We start from the raw sequence: 18,394 nt of genomic DNA on the forward strand, positions 1-18,394 counted from the left end.
TGTGATGTGTCAGCGTACGGGGTCGGGTGCGTTTTACAACATGTTAATAGTGCGGGTAAATTACAACCCATAGCTTATGCCTCCGGGTCACTTTCGCGGGCGGAGCGCGGGTACGGAATGGTAGAGAAGGAGGCACTCGCGTGCGTGTACGGTGTCAAAAAGATGCACCAATACATTTTCGGGGCCAAGTTCGCATTAGAAACTGACCACAGGCCCCTCACGTCCCTACTATCCGAAAGCAAGGCAATAAACGCCAACGCCTCGGCGCGAATTCAACGGTGGGCACTCATGCTGGAGTCCTACGACTATACCATAAGGCACAGACCAGGCACAGACAACTGTGCCGACACGCTCAGCAGGTTACCCCTGGCGACCACGGAAGGGTCTGACGAACAGGACTGTAAGATAGTCATGGCAATCAATGCCTTTGAGTCCACAGGTTCGCCCATGACGGCTCGCCAAATCAGAGCCTGGACGGCCAGCGACCCCACGTTATTCTTGGTAAAAAGATGTGTCCTAACCGGTGACTGGGCAGAGGCTCGCGATGCCTGCCCCGAGGAGATCAAACCTTTCCATAGGCGCATGCATGGGCTATCACTACAAACAGACTGCCTGATGTGGGGCAGCCGAGTAGTCATGCCTCTGCGAGGCAGAGAGGAATTTGTCCGGGGGCACCACCGCGAGCACCCGGGGATCATTCTCATGAAGGCCATAGCCAGATCCCACGTCTGGTGGCCTGGTATTGACGCGGACTTCGAGCTCTGCGGCCGACGGTGCACCATTTGTGCCCAGCTCAGTAATGCCCCCAGGGAGGCCCCCCTGAGCCCCTGGCCCACCAAACCGTGGTCGCGGGTGCACGTAGACTCTGCGGGCCCATTCATGGGCAAAATGTTCCTCGTAGTTGTAGATGCATTTTCTAAGTGGATCGAATGCACCATTTTAAACTCGAGCACCACCTCCACCACTGTGGAGAGCCTCGCAACCATGTTCGCAACGCACGGAATCCCTGACATATTGTTCAGTGACAATGGTCCGTGCTTCACCAGCGCAGAATTCCAAGATTTTTTAAGTGACCACGGCATAAATCACGTTAAGACGGCACCGTTCAAGCTGGCCTCCAACGGCCAGGAGGAGCGAGTAGTGCAGATCATTAAACAAGGCATGCTTAAAATCCAAGGTCCCATGCTGCAGGACCACCTGTCGCGACAGCTGCTGGCATACAGATCTCGTCCTCATTCATTGGCTGGAGTTCCCCCCGCGCAACTATTAATGAAACGGACCTTAAAGACAAGGCTCTCATTAATCCTCCCAGACATGCATGAAATCGCTGAGGCAAAGCGCCGTAAGCTAACCGAGTACCATGACCGAAATTCGAGGGGGAGGTGGAATGAGATAGGGGACAAAGTGTTTGTGCTAAACTATGGCAGGGGTCCCAAATGGCTTTCAGGGAGAGTGACAGGCAAGGAAGGAAACAGGTTACTGGTGGTACCAATGGTCAATGGCCAAACCTGCCGGAGGCACGTAGACCAAGTCAAAAGTAGATTTACCAACAACACTGCGGAACCAGAGGCAGACTACAATGTGGAACTCACACCACACCTGGTGGACAGACAGAGGGAACAACCTGAGGAAAGGGCAATCCCAACAGACAGCCCAGGCAAGACACCAACAATCACACTGAACGAAACAGACAGCCCAGGCGAGATACCAGTAATCACCCCGAAAGAACAACAGGCACCAAGGCAAACGACTGAACCACAACTAAGATGCTCCATGCGAGAGCGTAGACCACCTGAGAGACTGAACCTATAAAGACAATAAGATCTTTGGGGGGGGGTGATGTCATGTATCTCACACTAATGTACATAACTGTATCTTACCATGCTGTACATGACTGTAACTAGAGATGACCTGTAACCACTAGCTTACCTTACCACCAGGGGTACACTTGCAGGAGACACTGGATACCTGTCCCAGACAGGTATATAAGGTTAGGTCTCAGGCAAGTGAGGCATTCGAGAGCTGTGTAATAAAGATGCAGGTCCTGAGTGATCTTGACTTCAGTATGTGCCTCATGTGAATCTGTACTGCAGGGACAGGTCTTTACACATTTATTGTGTATTTCCCTTCCTTGTTAGCCCTCCCCAAATGCATTACCTCACACTCCTCCAGATTGAATTCCATTTGCCACTGTTCTGCCCACCTGACCAGTTCATTGATATCTTCCTGCAGTCTACAACTTTCTTCTTCATTATCAACCAGACAGCTGATTTTAGTGTCAGCTGCAAACTTCTTAATCATACCCCCTATATGCAAGTCTAATTTATTGATATATACCACAAAAAGCAAGAGACCCAGCACTGAGCCCTGCGGAACCCCACTGGAAACATCCTTCCAGTCACAAAGACACCCACCAACCATTACCCTCGGCTTCCTGCCTCTGAGCCAATTTTGGATCCAACTTGCCACTTTGCCCTGGATCCCATGGGCTTTTACTTTCGTGACCAGTCTGCCATGTGGGACTTTATCAAAAGCCTTGCTAAAATCCATATACACTACATCGTACGCACCACCCTCATCGACCCTCCTTGGGTTTTTGTTTTTTTTGACTGAAGTATATTTTGATTCTCACTGAAGCACTTAAGAATCAAATCACAAATGGAGTTTGAACCCATTTCAGCCTATTCGAATGAGGCGTTAAACCGAGGCCCCGCCTACTCTCAGGTGGACGGAAAAGATCCCACGGCACTATTTCGAAGAAGAGCAGGGGAGTTATCCCCAGTGTCCTGAGGCCAACATTTGTCTCTCAACCAACATCACTAAAAACAGATTATCCGGACATTATCACATTGCTGTTTATGGGAGCTTGCTGTGCGCAAATTGGCTGTCGCGTTTCCCACATTATAACAGTGACTCCAAAAAGTACTTCATTGGTTGTGAAGCACTTTGAGACATCCGGTGGCCGTGAAATGCGCGATAGAAATGCAAGTCTTTCTTTCTTCTTTCTATTCCTTCAAAACAGAACAGGTTCCAGACATAAACCAACTATTTATCCTGCTCAAGTACGGCATCCATGTGACCCTGCTTTAAAATGAATCCAACGTTACAATAGCAAGATTATGGATACCCAGGAATTACTTTGTAGTTAGGATCTGTTGTTCCTGTTGTTTGATTCTCTGTAAGCAATCTTCCACGTTAGTCATGGCTATTTTTTTTAATTGCCTTTTCACGAGTGTGAAAAATATCACACACGCACATATATACACAAAAGATCGATAAAGTGGACTTACATAATAGGTATGCAGCAAAGATCACCTTAAGTGTTCTTATAAAACATTTCAATGAGGATTTTTTCTTGCCATGTTCATAACAAACAGTAAAAGGGAATATTATTTGCATGGGGAGAAATTACAACATGCTGCGGTGCAGAGGCTCCTGGGGGTCCTTGTGCATGAATCCCAAAAAGTTAGTTTGCAGGTGCAGCAGGTAATCAGGAAGGTGAATGGAATGTTGGCCTTCATTGCGAGAGGGATGGAGTACAAAAGCAGAGAGGTACTGCTGCAACTGTACAGGGTATTGGTGAGGCCGCATCTGGAGTACTGCGTGCAGTTTTGGTCACCTTACTTAAGGAAGGATATACTAGCTTTGGAGGGGGTACAGAGACGATTCACTAGGCTGATTCCAGAGATGAGGGGGTTACCTTATGATGATAGATTGAGTAGACTGGGTCTTTACTCGTTGGAGTTCAGAAGGATGAAGGGTGACCTTATAGAAACATTTAAAATAATGAAAGGGATAGACAAGATAGAGGCAGAGAGCTTGTTTCCACTGGTCCGGGAGACTAGAACTAAGGGGCACAGCCTCAAAATAGGGGGGAGCCAATTTAAAACCGAATTGAGAAGGAATTTCTTCTCGCAGAGGGTTGTGAATCTGTGGAATTCTCTGCCCAAGGAAGCAGTTGAGGCTAGCTCATTGAATGTATTCAAATCACAGATAGATAGATTTTTAACCAATAAGGGAATTAAGGGATAAGGAGAGCGGGCGGGTAAGTGGAGCTGAGTCCACGGCCAGATCAGCCATGATCTTTTTGAGTGGCGGAGCAGGCTCGAGGGGCTAGATGGCCTACTCCTGTTCCTAATTCTTATGTTCTTATGTTCTTATAATTGGTCACCCACTGACCTCTTCCTGGGGCGTCTCCATGGCAACACAGCACTGCTAACTCGGTGTAAACTATTACGGAACCGAGCCCATGCCTTGGCACAGAGATGGCAGCCACAAATCACAGACTATTTCCTCGCTGTATGACAAGGCAGAATTCCAAAAACAGGCACAAAGTGCTTCTGCTGAAAGTGATGAAAATATTAATTTTTCTCAACCATCGGCGGCCGTGCCTTCAGCTGCCCGGGCCCCAAGCTGGAATTCCCTCCCTAAACCTCTCCACCTCTCTGCCTCTCTCTCCTCCTTTAAGGTGCTCCTTAAAACCGACCTCTTTGACCATTTTGGTCACCTGCGCTAATATCTGGCTCGGTGTGAAATTGTGTTTGATAATGCCCTTGTGAAGCGCCTTGGGACGTTAAAGGCGCTATATAAATGCAAGTTGTTGTTGTCGTTGTCTATTCATCACAAGCCTAGTCCCATTTACCTAATAAAAGTAAATGATACTGCTACATTACTACAGGACTCGACTTACTGTCGCTAACTGTGTAATAGAGCTGCCCCTAGTGGATGACTGATGTACTGCAACTACTGATGTAAATAATAAAGGGTCATGTGGCAAAGTCACAAGATGACAGGTTTCTGCATTCGAGCCATCTTGTGTGCAGTGTGCTTCGTAGTGATGTTGTAGGAACGTATCACATTGGCGATGAGGATGGGATAATCGGATTGCCTAGCTGAAATTTTTGTTGGTGAATAATCCAGCCAACCGACAGAGAAAATTTGAGAGGTTCTTTGTTTTGCAGAACAGCTAAAAATGCGCTAAAACCTAATATTTCGCAAGGGAACTGGAAACATTAAATGGTAGAAAGTAGGCTCATTAATGAACGTTTCCCTTATATTATCTTCTGACACAGCCGCACAGCTTGGTCAAGGAATACTGTTCTGAAGCAGAATGAAAATGCCAGTTATTAAATACTCTATGAAATGTACTAAATACTATTACATTATGTATCAAAACTGGTCATTTACTCTATATAATTAGCTATTTAAAAAAAATATATATAGCAAAACATGAGGCTAAAAGTACAGGTGACCAACAATATTCCCCACTGACTGCTAGGTAGTGAGCAGGAATAGCTCGGAAATATTTATCCCTCAGAAATCGCTCTCCACCAAGGAAAACTAGCCTCTACTTTGTTGCCCACCGTGTTCTGATTGTGTAAGCCGTGGTTCAGCGGGTAGCACACTCACATCTCTGAGTCAGAGATTGTGGGTTCAAGTCCCACTCCAGAGACTTGAGCACAGCAATCTAGGCTGACACTCCCAGTGCAGTGCTGAGGGAGTGCCGCAATGTCGGAGGGGCAGTGCTGAGGGAGTGCTGCACTGTCGGAGGGGCAGTGCTGAGGGAGTGACGCAATGTCGGAGGGGCAGTACTGAGGGAGCGCCGCACTGTCGGAGGGGCAGTACTGAGGGAGCGCCGCACGGTTGGAGGGGTAGTACTGAGGGAGCGCCGCACTGTCGGAGGGGCAGTGCTGAGGGAGTGCCGCAATGTCGGCGGGGCAGTGCTGAGGGAGCGGCGCTCTGTCGGAGGGGCAGTGCTGAGGGAGTGCCGTACTGTCGGAGTTGCCAACTCTTGGGTGAGACGTTACACCGAGGCCCCGTCTGCTCTCTCAGGCGGACATAAAAGATCCCACGGCACTATTTCGAAGAAGAGCAGGGGAGTTATCCCCGGTGTCCTGGGGCCAATATTTATCCCTCAATCAAAATCACTAAAACAGATTATCTGGTCATTATCACATTGCTGCTTGTGGGAGCTTGCTGTGCACAAATTGACTGCTGCGTTTCCCACATTACAACTGTGACCACACTCCAAAAAGTACTTAATTGGCTGTAATGCGCTTTGGGACGTCTGGTGGTCGTGAAAGGCGCTATATTAATGCAAGTCTCTTCTATTTTTCGGATAGCAAGCTCAGCAAAGTGGGCTGAGGAACTGGGGAAAATCAAACAGCCAGAATCTATCGCTGCTCCAATGTGCTGCTTCGCTTTGTCACACTGCCTTAAAGTAGCCCATCAGAGGAAGAAGTACAGACAGCTCATTTTGGAAACATAGAATCACTAAGGACAGGAATGTCTTTTTGACCTAAGCTATCACTGAGGAGGACACCAGAAATTGATAAATGAGACACCGCTGTGTGATATGTTCTTTACCACATCACAAGCACACAAGATGGCGGTACAGGAACTTGTCATGTGACCTTGGCGCATGATCCTTTTATTGTATTTAAATGAGTAGTTGCATTACCACAGTAGCTCACCAGGTGGAACTCTATTACACTCTGAGGGATACAAGAGGATGCTACTCCGGTTCTTAGTTCAAGCAAAGGGAAATCTGGGATTATCATGTATGTACGCACCTTGTTAATGACTCCATGAGGACTGCAGTCCTTTATTTGCAGCTCCTAGAGTGAGGACACCAAGAGGTGAGCTCCCTTTTATACTGGGTTACCTGCAGTGTGCAGGTGACCCTTAGGTCTCCTGCAGCAGCACCCTCTGGTGTACAGGTAAGGTATATACAGGTTGAAGGTACATTCAGTGTTACTGACATCATGTAACAATACAAGCATGCATACATAACAGGGATAGTCAAAGCCCATGCAATATTAATCTTTTCTATTTAACCGTAGCGATGTCCTTCATTTAGATTTTTCAGTAATACAAAGGTTGATCGCAAGAGGGCTCCAACCTACAAAAAGAGCTCCATACTGTCCCCTGGGAAATCACACACCCGCACTCACTCATATCCTCAATCAGAGAAATTTACGGCAGAGAAGGAGGCCCATCGTGTCCACGCCGGCCGAAAAAGATCCATCCAGCCCAATCTCACTTTCCAGCTTTTGTTCCGTAGCCCTGTAGGTTACGTCACTTACATAGAAACATAGAAAATAGGTGCAGGAGTAGGCCATTCGGCCCTCCGAGCATGCACCATTCAATATGATCATGCCTGATCATGAAACTTCAGTACCCCATCCCTGTTTTCTCTCCATACCCACTGATCCCGTTAGCCGTAAGGGCCACATCTAAATCCTTCAACAACAACAACTTGTATTTATATAGCGCCTTTAACGTAGTGAAACCTCCCAAGGTGCTTCATAGGAGTATTATGAGATTAAGAATTTGACACCGAGCCACATAGGTAGAAATTAGCACAGGTGACCAAAAGCTTGGTCAAAGAGGTAGGTTTTAAGGAGCGTCTGGAAGGAGGAAAGAGAGGTAGAGACATAGGGAGGGAGTTCCAGAGCTTGGGGCCCAGGCAACAGAAGGCACGGCCACCAATGGTGGAGCGATTACAATCAGGGATGCTCAAGGGAGCAGAATTAGAGGAACGCAGACATCTCGGGGGGGGGGGGGAGTTGTGGGGCTGGAGGAGATTACAGAGATAGAGAGGGGCAAGGCCATGGAGAGATTTGAAAATAAGGATGAGAATTTTGAAATTGTGGCGTTGCTTAAACGGGAGCCAATGTAGGTCAGCGAGCACAGGGTGATGGGTGAGCAGGACTGGGTGCGAGTTAGGACGCGGGGCAGCGAGCACAGGGGTGATGGGCGAGCGGGACTTGGTGCGAGTTAGAACACGGGTCAGCGAACACAGGGGGTGATGGGTGAGTGGGACTCAGTGCGAGTTAGGACATGGGGCAGCGAGCACAGGGGTGATGGGTGAGCAGGACTTGGTGCGAGTTAGGACACAGGGCAGCGAGCACAGGGGTGATGGATGAGCGGGACTTGGTGCGAGTTAGGACACGGGGCAGCGAGCACAGGGGGTGATGAGTGAGTGGGACTTGGTGCGAGTTAGGACATGGGGCACAGGGGCTGATGGGTGAGCGGGACTTGGTGCGAGTTAGGACACGGGGCAGCGAGCACAGGGGGTGATGGGTGAGCGGGATTTGGTGCGAGTTAGGACACGGGTCAGCGAGCACAGGGGGTGATGAGTGAGTGGGACTTGGTGCGAGTTAGGACACGGGTCAGCAAGCACAGGGGGTGATGGGTGAGCGGGACTTGGTGCGAGTAAGGACACAGGTCAGCGAGCACAGGGGGTGATGGGTGAGCGGGACTTGGTGCGAGTAAGGACACAGGTCAGCGAGCACAGCGGGTGATGGGTGAACGGGACTTGGTGCGAGTTAGGACACGGGTCAGTGAGCACAGGGGGTGATGGGTGAGCGGGACTCGGTGTGAGTTAGGACACGGGGCAGCCGAGTTTTGGATCACCTCTAGTTTACGTTGGTTAGAATGTGGGAGGCCGGCCAGGAGCATGTTGGAATAGTGCATATCCAAGTACCTTTTAGATGTAGCGAGGGATTCTGCCTCAATATTTTCAGTCAGGGACTGACCAGCACCCAGGCACAACAGCTCAGCAATCTCTGCAAGTTCTAGTTGTAACTAGCGATCATCAACTGTGACCACACTACTTTTAAATTATGAAACTTCAACTTACTGCTCTTCTCCTTTGCGTGATTTCTGGTCCAACACGAGATAAACCATCCCGAAACTGCCTCTGCCCAGTCTTTCCTTAACCAGGTACCTTTTTGCGATCAGTGACTCAATGCAGACCATTGCTAAAGGGTCTGTAACACTTTTCGTGGCTTCTCGGAATTTGGGCATGTTTCCCTTCTCACGGAGCGAGTTCCGACAGCGTGCTTCCAGTACGCTTTATTTTGAATTTCCCAGACACAAAGCCACCCGATCACTCACTGCAATAAACAAGTGCCAAACGCAGCTGACACAGTTAAAGTACTGTATACTGTAAATAGCCCTGAAAATGAACATAAATCTTACATTAGCACTGCGATAAATACAAAATCTATTGATCGAAGAATTATTACAACTTGCAACTAACAATCATGAGCAGTAGGCATGCAGGTACAGCAGGCGGTGAAGAAGGCAAATGGCACTCTGGCCTTCACAGCGAGAGGATTTGAGTATAGGAGCAGGGAGGTCTTACTGCAGTTGTACAGGGCCTTGGTGAGGCCTCAGCTGGAATATTGTGTACAGTTTTGGTCCCCTAATCTGAGGAAGGACGTTCTTGCTATTGAGGGAGTGCAGCGAAGGTTCACCAGACTGATTCCCGGGATGGCAGGACTGACATATGAGGAGAGACTGGATCAACTAGGTTTATATTCATTGGAATTTAGAAGAGGATCTCATAGAAGCTTATAAAATTCTGACGGGATTGGACAGGTTCGATGCAGGAAGAATGTTCCCAATGTTGGGGGAAGTCCAGAACCAGGGGTCACAGTCTAAGGATAAGGGGTAAGCCATTTAGGACCGAGATGAAGAGAAACTTCTTCACTCAGAGAGTGGTGAACCTGTGGAATTCTCTACCACAGAAAGTTGTTGAGGCCAGTTCGTTCGATATATTCAAAAGGGAGTTAGATATGGCCCTTATGGCTAAAGGGATCAGGGGGTATGGAGAGAAAGCAGGGGTGAGGTACTGAGGTGAATGATAGCCATGATCATATTGAATGGTGGTGCAGGCTCGATGGGCCGAATGGCCTACTCCTCCACCTATTTTCTATGTTTCTATGTACACCATTTAGTAAACAGAAGTTCAATATACCAATTAAAGAAAGACTTGCATTTGAAAGCGCCAAAATTTCTAGAGATGCCCAAATTGGCCCATTTTTTTTTTTAACCGCGGAGGCGCCGATAATCGTAACATTGTCCTCATTTTTGGGGGGAGGGGCGGTGGCCGTTCCGGCCCGGCAGCAACCCCCTTTCCACCCCGCATGGGGAATAGCCCCGCAGGATATGGCCCTACGGGAGTGGATGGGCCGCCGCTCGGTGCCCCCAACAACATCCCCCCGGTTAGGCGCCCTTAAAGGGGAGGGCGCGATACGGCGGCTGCCATTTTATTTTAATTGTCGGCCTACTCCGAGGTGGGCCCGACAATGGTGGCCACGGGTTCAGCCGAACCCAGTCCCGGCGTCCCCCCCCGCTTGGGATACCGGGCCCACTGGCCCGGCCGAAGCCCTCGCTGGTGGCCCAGCGTTTGCCAATAACGTGGCTGCAGAGTTCGCAGCGGCCCCTCCCCTTTAACTGAAGGGGAAGGAATTTGCTACACGTAGCGCGACCCATACCGACGACATGGATTGGGGCGGAGAAAAATCTTCAAGATTGGTAGGTGCGCCCCCTTTCAGTCCAGGGCAGGAGGGGGGGGCAATTTCGATCTGATTGTATTTTAAAGAAAGAAAGACTTGAATTTCCATGACAATCAGACATCCAAAGCACTATACAACCAATAAAATACTTTTTGAAGTGTAGTCACTGTTGTAATGTGGGAAACACAGCAGTCATTATTGCACACAGCAAGCTCCCACACACAGCAATGTGATAATGACTGGATAATCTGTTTTAGTGATGTTGGTTGAGGGATAAATATTGGCCCCAGGACACCGGGGAGAACTCCCCTGCTCTTCTTCAAAATAGTGCTCTGGGATCTTTTACATCCCCCTGAGAGAGCAGACGGGGCCTCGGTTTAATGTCTCATCCGAAATACGGCACCTCCGACAAAGCGGCACTCCCTCACCACTGCCCCTCCGACAGTGCAGTGCTCCCTCACCACTGCCCCTCCGACAGTGCAGTGCTCCCTCAGTACTGTCCCTCCGACAGTGCGGCACTCCCTCAGTACTGCCCCTCCGACAGTGCGGTGCTCCCTCAGCACTGCCCCTCCGACAGTGCAGTGCTCCCTCAGTACTGTCCCTCCGACAGTGCGGCACTCCCTCAGTACTGCCCCTCCGACAGTGCAGCGCTCCCTCAGCACTGCCCCTCCGATAGTGCGGCGCTCCCTCAGCACTGCCCCTCCAACAGTGTGGTACTCCCTCAGTACTGCCCCTCCGACAGTGCGGCGCTCCCTCAGTACTGCCCCTCCAACAGTGCAGTGCTCCCTCAGTACTGCTCCCCCAACAGTGCAGCACTCCCTCAGCACTGCCTCTCCGACAGTGCGGCGCTCCCTCAGTATTGCCCCTCCGACAGTGCAGCACTCCCTCAGTACTGCCACTCAGACAGTGCGGCACTCCCTCAGTACCGCACCTCCGACATTGCGGCGCTCTCTCAGTAATGCACTGGGAGTGTCAGCCTAGATTTTTGTGCTCAAGTTCCTGGAGTGGGACTGGAACCCACAACCTTCTGACTCAGAGGCGAAAGTGCTGCCCACTGAGCCACAGCTGACACTTAAGGAAGGAAATAACACACAGTTAAGGGACTAACTTAGTAGTTTAGAAGATGTCCAAATCTACTCTAATAATTTAAATCTTTCACTGAGATTATGACCTGTATATAGAGTTCTCTCTAGAAATCGACAGCACGGAAGGAAGCCATTCAGCCCATCGTGTCTGCGCCGAACGACAAAGAGCTATCCAGACTAATCCCACTTTCCAGCTCTCGGTCCGTAGCCCTGTAGGTTACAGCACTTCAGGTGCACATCCAAGTACTTTTTAAATGTGATGAGGGTTTCTGCCTCTACCACCCTTTCAGGCCGTGAGTTCCAGACCACCACCACCCTCTGGGTGAAATAGGTTCTCCAACTCCCCTCTAATCCTTCTACCAATTACTTTAAATCTAGGCTCCCTGGTTATTGACCTCTCTGCTAAGGGAAAGAGCTGCTTCCTATCCACTCTATCTAGGCCCCTCATAATGTTATACACCTCAACTAAGTTTCCCCTCAACTTCCTCTGTTCGAAAAAAACAAACCCAGCCTATCCAACCTTTCCTCATTGCTGAAATTCTCCAGTTCTGGCAACATCCTCATAACTCTCCTCTGTACCCTCTCTAGTGCAATCACATCTTTCCTGTAATGTGGTGACCAGAACTGCACGCAGTACTCCAGCTGTGTTTTATACAGATTCAACTTTCCACAATCCACTGTTTTCATGGTTGTAATGTATTTGCTTCCTTGCTTAAGAATTCATAGCAACACATTGCTATTAAGAACAAGCTGGTTTATTAGCAAAGGTTTAACAATCACACTGCACATTACCAGTTCATCCACCAGGCTCACAACCACATGCCTCATCGTGGATCCCCACAACACAACTGGCCGGGGTTTTATTGAGTCTTGTGAACATCACGTGACTGGCTAAGCCACTCACAATGCAACAGCTCCTTGAACCTGTGCACAAACCCAGTTTCACATACCACTGTCACACCTGTACAGGTAACAGATATAGTCGAGTGAGAATAAGACTCACTGTTTAAATCAACAACTGCAGGCATTATTTGATTATGTGCGATTATTTGTGTCAGCTGTGGCTCAGTGGGCAGCACATTCGCCTCTGAGTCAGAAGGTTGTGGGTTCAAGTCCCACTCCAGGGACTTAAGCACAAAAATCTAGGCTGACACTCCCAGTGCAGTACTGAGGGAGTGCCGCACTGTCGGAGGGGCAGTGCTGAGGGAGCGCCACACTGTCGGAGGGGCAGTACTGAGGGAGCACCGCATTGTCGGAGAGGCAGTGCTGAGGGAGCGCCGCACTGTCGGAGGGGCAGTACTGAGGGAGCACCGCATTGTCGGAGAGGCAGTGCTGAGGGAGTGCCGCACTGTCGGAGGGGCAGTGCTGAGGGAGCGCCGCACTGTCGGAGGGGCAGTACTGAGGGAGCACTGTACAATTGGAGGTGCTGCCTTTCGGATGAGATGTTAAACCGAGGCCCCGTCTGCTCTCTCAGGTGGGCGTAACAGATCCTATGGCGCTATTTCGAAGAATAGATTTTTGAATATTAAGGGAATCAAGGGATATAGGGATAGTGCAGGGAAGCGGAGCTGAGTTAGAAGATCCGCCAGGATCTTACTGAATGGCAGAGCAGGCTCGAGGAGCCGAACGGCCTAATCCTGCTCCGAGTTCTTATGTTCTGAAAACAGGAGGAGTTATCCCCGGTGTCCTGGTCAATATTCATCCCTCAATCAACATCACTAAAACAGATTATCTGGTCACTATCACACTGCTGTGTGTGGGAGCTTGCTGTGTGTAAATCGGCTGCCGCGTTTCCAACATTACACTTCAAAAAGTACTTCATTGGCTGTAAATTGCTTTAGGACATCCTGAGGTTGAGAAAGGCGCTATATAAAAATATATGCAATGGATTCTATGCAATGCTCCTGTTGTTCGCTCTCTGCTCCTACAGCCTTGTTAAATTATGAAACATAGAAAATAGGTGCAGGAGCAGGCCATTCGGCCTTTCGAGCCTGCACCACCATTCAATGAGTTCATGGCTGATCATTCCTTCAGTACCCCTTTCCTGCTTTCTCTCCATACCCCTTGATCCCTTTAGCTGTAAGGGACATATCTAACTCCCTCTTGAATATATCCAATGAACTGGCATCAACAACTCTCTGCTGCAGGGAATTCCACAGGTTAACAACTCTCTGAGTGAAGAAGTTTCTCCTCATCTCAGTCCTAAATGGCCTACCCCTTATCCTAAGACTGTGTCCCCTGGTTCTGGACTTCCCCAACATCGGGAATATTCTTCCCGCATCTAGCCTGTCCAGTCCAGTCAGAATCTTATATGTTTCTATGAGATCCCCTCTCATCCTTCTAAACTCCAGTGAATACAGGCCCAGTTGATCCAGTCTCTCCTCATATGTCAGTCCAGCCATCCCTGGAATCAGTCTAGTGAACCTGCGCTGCACTCCCTCAATAGCAAGAATGTTCTTCCTCAGATTAGGAGACCAAAACTGAACACAATATTCCAGGTGGGGCCTCACCAAGGCCCTGTACAACTGCAGTAAGACCTCCCTGCTCCTGTACTCAAAACTCCTTGCTATGAAGGCCAACATACCATTTGCCTTCTTCACCGCCTGCTGTACCTGCATGCCAACTTTCAATGACTGATGTACCATGACACCCAGGTCTCGCTGCACCTCCCCTTTTCCTAATCTGCCGCCATTCAGATAATATTCTGCCTTCGTGTTTTTGCCTCCAAGATAGATAACCTCACATTTATCCACATTATACTGCATCTTCCATGTATTTGCCCACTCGCCTAACCTGTCCAAGTCACCCTGCAGCCTCTTGGTGTCCTCCTCACAGATCACACCGCCACCAAGTTTAGTGTCATATACAAACTTGGAGATATTACACTCAATTCCATCATCTAAATCATTAATATATATTGTAAAGAGCTGGGGTCCCAGCACTGAGTCCTGCGGCACTCCACTAGTCACTGCCTGCCATTCTGAAAAGGACCCGTTAATCCCAACTCTCTGCTTCCTGTCTGCCAACCAGTTCTCTATCCACATCAGTATATTGCCCCCAATACCATGTGCTTTGATTTTGCACACCAATCTCGTGTGTGGGACCTTGTCAAAAGCCTTTTGAAAGTCCAAATACACCACATCCACTGGTTCTCCCTTGTCCATTCTACTAGTTAGATCCTCAAAAAATTCCAGAAGATTTGTCAAGCAAGATTTCCCCTTCATAAATCCATGCTGACTTGAACCAATCCTATCACTGCTCTCCAAATGCGCTGCTATTTCATCCTTAATGATTGATTCCAACATTTTCTCCACCACTGATGTCAGGCTAACCGGTCTATAATTACCCGTTTTCTCTCTCCCTCCCTTTTTTTAAAAAGTGGTGTTACATTAGCAACCCTCTAGTCCATAGGAACTGATCCAGAGTCGATAGACTGTTGGAAAATGATCACCAATGCATCCACTATTTCTAGGGCCACTTCCTTAAGTACTCTGGGATGTAGACTATCAGACCCTGGGCATTTATCGGCCTTCAATCCCATCAATTTCCCTAACATAATTTCCCGCCCAATAAGGATATCCTTCAGTTCCTCCTTCTCACTCAACCCTCGGTCCCCTAGTACATCGGGAAGGTTATTTGTGTCTTCCTTTGTGAAGACAGAACCAAAGTACGTGTTCAATTGGTCTGCCATTTCTTTGTTCCCCATTATAAATTCACCCGAATCCAACTGCAAGGGACCTACGTTTGTCTTCACTAATCTTTTTCTCTTCACATATCTATAGAAGCTTTTGCAGTCAGTTTTTATGTTTCCAGCAAGCTTCCTCTCATACTCTATTTTCCCCCTCTTAATTAAACCCTTTGTTCTCCTCTGCTGAATTCTAAAATTCTCCCAGTCCTCCGGTTTGCTGCTCTTTCTAGCTAATTTGTATGCCTCTTCCTTGGAATTAATACTATCCTTAATTTCCCTTGTTAGCCACGGTTGAGCCACCTTCCCCATTTTATTGTTATTCCAGGCAGGGATGTACAATTGCTGAAGTTCGTCCATGTGATCTTTAAATGTTTGCCATTGCCTATCCACCATCAACCCTTTAAGTATTCTTTGCCGGTCTATTCTAGCCAATTTGCGCCTCATACCATCAAAGTTACCTTTCCTTAAGTTCAGGACCCTAGTTTCCGAATTAACTTTATCACTCTCCATCTTAATAAGAAATTCTACCATATTATGGTCACTCTTCCCCAAGGGGCCTCGCACAACAAGATTGCTAATTAGTCCCTTCTCATTACACATCACCCAGTCTAGGATGGCCAGCTCTCTGGTTGGTTCCTCGACATATTGGTCTAGAAAACCATCCCTTATGCACTCCAGGAAATCCTCCTCCACCGCATTGCTACCAGTTTGGTTAGCCCAATCAATATGTAGATTAAAGTCGCCCATGATTACTGTTGTACCTTTATTGCACACATCCCTTATTTCTTGTTTGATGCTGTCCCCAACCTCACGAGTACTATTTGGTGGCCTGTACACAACTCCCACTAGCGTTTTCTGCCCTTTGGTATTCCGTAGCTGCACCCATACCGATTCCACATCATCCAGGCTAATGTCCTTCCTTACAATTGCAGTAATTTCCTCTTTAACCAACAACGCCACCCCGCCTCCTTTTCCTTTCTGGTCTGTCCTTCCTAAATGCCGAATACCCCTGGATGTTGAGTTCCCAACCTTGGTCACCCTGGAGCCATGTCTCCGTGATGCCAACCACATCGTATCCGTTAACTGCTATCTGCGCAGTTAATTCGTCCACCTTATTCCCAATACCCCTCGCATTGAGGCACAGGTCGTGCGTGCTGCAGAGTAAATCCACCCGTAGCTCCCGTGTCGTAAGGCGGCCTGTCAGGAGCTGCAGGCGGATGCACTTCCCGCACACGTAGTCGTCAGGGGGCCCACCGGGAGCGTCCCTGACTGACTTCCCACACAGTACCGGACTACAGACAAGTTATTTGATTGCAGATATATACGCAATGGATTTTCCGCAAGGCTCCCGTTTTGCTCCCTCTGCCCCGCCCAACACTTGTTTGCTTACCTTGGCCGCCGAGCCCCCTGGAGTTTGGCGTCCGGTCGCTTGGCGACGGCGCGGGGCACGCCGGGAGCTGGCCACCCGCCGTCACCGATCGGCCGCTTTCGCAGTGACGTCACCCCCATGGCTGGCGGCCACCCCCTCCCCCTCCCCCTCCCTCCCCCCAGCCCGGAAACAACTCCTCCCTGTCGCCTCTCCAGCTCTGGGCTCTTGCAATGAAAAGTTTTGGGGGGGGTTTTGAAAGTTTTTGTTGCATTTTATTGATGGCAGATTGGATCTGGCGATGAAAGTTAATGCTGAATACCCGCATCAATATTTCTATCAGACCATTCGCACCGGCAATCTTTTCCTTCCAGCGAAGACTTTTGCAAATTTGAACTTTTATTATATTTGCAGATCAAAGGTCCAAACTTGTCACCAGCTCCACTGCAAACAGCGGGCAGCGGGCAGGGGGCCGCGGTCAGTCGGATGTGTTGTTCGGAGTGTTTGCAATTGCGGCTCTGACGTTGCCCAGGACAGGAGGGAGCTTGGTCCCTGTGAGGAGCAAGACTCGCGTGTTCGGTCTGCAGTCGCCATCGGGCAGCTCGACAGCCTGGGTTGGGTGAGCATTAAAATGAAGCAGCGTTCGCACACCCCGACAAGTGGTGTGATTATATACGTGGAGAGGTGCCACGGAGCCACAGCCTGTGCTGCGCTATGCTGCTGCTCCCTCCGTCCTCCTGTTCCCCCCCCCACCCCACCCCCCGGGCCTGCTGCAGACCCTGCAGCCGGGGGGGGATGTGACCGCAGAGCCCGTGCTCAGCTCCCGGGGGGGGCAAGCCGGGCCAGTGCAGGAGAGAGAGAGAGGGGAGGGATTTGTCGGATGGGCGGGGCCTGTTGAAGCGGGCGCGGCTGATCACGAGGCGGCGGTTGACGCGCCCCGGCGCGAGCTCCGATTCAAACGTGTGCTGCGCGCGCGGAGGGCGAGGCGGGGGTGAAGCACTGTGATTGGGTGGGGCGTTGCGTTTCGGGGCGGGGGGGGGGGGGTGAAGCGCTGTGATTGGGTGGGGCGTTGCGTTGCGGGGGTGAAGCGCTGTGATTGGGTGGGGCGTTGCGTTGCGGGGCGGGGGTGAAGCGCTGTGATTGGGTGGGGCGTTGCGTTTCGGGGGGGGGGGGGGGTGAAGCGCTGTGATTGGGTGGGGCGTTGCGGGGCGGCCCGAGCGCTGTGATTGGACGGGACCGGGTGACTGGGCGGGGGCGACAGGCGGTTGTCCGCCCGGCCCCTCACGGAGCGCGCGCGCGCGCTGACGGACGGACGGACGATGTTGCGCGGCCTGGTGTGTCGGGCCTGCCGCCCGGGGCCTCGCCTGCTCGTCCTCCTTCACCTCAGCCCGGCCGTGACAGGCGGGCGGTTGCTCCCTGCCCGGGCCGCGATAACCCCCTCGACCGGCGGCGGCCTCGGCCTCCTCACTCAGTTGGCCCCGCGGACTTTCTGCTCCTCCCCGGCCGGCTGCTGGCGCTGCGGGGCGGCCCAGCCTGACCCGGGCCCGGAGCCTCCTGACTTCTTCTGTCCGGCCTGCCAGGCCTTGCAGCCGCCCGACCGCCGCCTGGATTATTTTCGCTTGCTGGGCGCGCCGCGAACTTTCCGCCTGGAACCGCGGCGGCTGCGGGAGGCTCACCGGCGGCTCCAGAGGGCACTGCACCCGGACCGGTTCGGCGGCAGCTGCCCGGTCCAGCGCCGGCACTCGGAGCAGCAGTCGGCGCGGCTCAACGAGGCGCTGGCCGCCCTGCTGCGGCCCGTGTCGCGGGGCCTGTACCTGCTGCGGCTGGAGGGCGAGGGAGAGACCGAGACCGAGGCCGTGGCAGGCGGTGAGGCCGAGGCCCCGGACCCCGCCTTCCTGGCCGCCGTGCTGGAGCTCAATGAGCGGCTGGCGGACGGCGGCGAGGCCGA

General features: G+C 50.8%; 3 protein-coding genes across 4 annotated transcripts in view; 2 read left to right on the plus strand and 1 right to left on the minus strand.

Moving 5' to 3' along the window:
* The window catches only part of nek11 (NIMA-related kinase 11), a 388,331-nt gene extending 371,782 nt beyond the window's left edge, over positions 1-16,549 (minus strand). Inside the window, exons 1-2 of one of the 2 annotated variants that reach the window (XM_070879780.1) lie at positions 16,471-16,549; positions 8,645-8,962 (exon numbers count right to left, since the gene is read on the minus strand). In XM_070879780.1, the coding sequence (XP_070735881.1) occupies positions 8,645-8,811 (167 nt within the window). In that variant the 5' untranslated portion in view covers positions 8,812-8,962; positions 16,471-16,549. The remainder of the gene's footprint in view (positions 1-8,644; positions 8,963-16,470) is intronic. The other variant, XM_070879781.1, reaches the window with a different exon arrangement.
* A 106-nt stretch (positions 16,550-16,655) lies between these two features.
* Positions 16,656-18,394, plus strand: part of LOC139264216 (single-strand DNA endonuclease ASTE1-like) — a 56,647-nt gene continuing 54,908 nt past the window's right edge. The window contains exon 1 of the mRNA XM_070880326.1: positions 16,656-17,065. The gene's annotated coding sequence lies outside the window, so the exon portion shown is untranslated. The remainder of the gene's footprint in view (positions 17,066-18,394) is intronic.
* Positions 17,715-18,394, plus strand: part of hscb (HscB mitochondrial iron-sulfur cluster cochaperone) — a 4,145-nt gene continuing 3,465 nt past the window's right edge. Inside the window, exon 1 of the mRNA XM_070879765.1 lies at positions 17,715-18,389. Coding sequence (XP_070735866.1) covers positions 17,766-18,389 — 624 coding nt within the window. The 5' untranslated portion in view covers positions 17,715-17,765. The remainder of the gene's footprint in view (positions 18,390-18,394) is intronic.

The sequence above is a fragment of the Pristiophorus japonicus genome, chromosome 5 (genome assembly GCF_044704955.1).
Source record: "Pristiophorus japonicus isolate sPriJap1 chromosome 5, sPriJap1.hap1, whole genome shotgun sequence".
In the NCBI taxonomy this organism is placed as follows: domain Eukaryota; kingdom Metazoa; phylum Chordata; class Chondrichthyes; family Pristiophoridae; genus Pristiophorus; species Pristiophorus japonicus.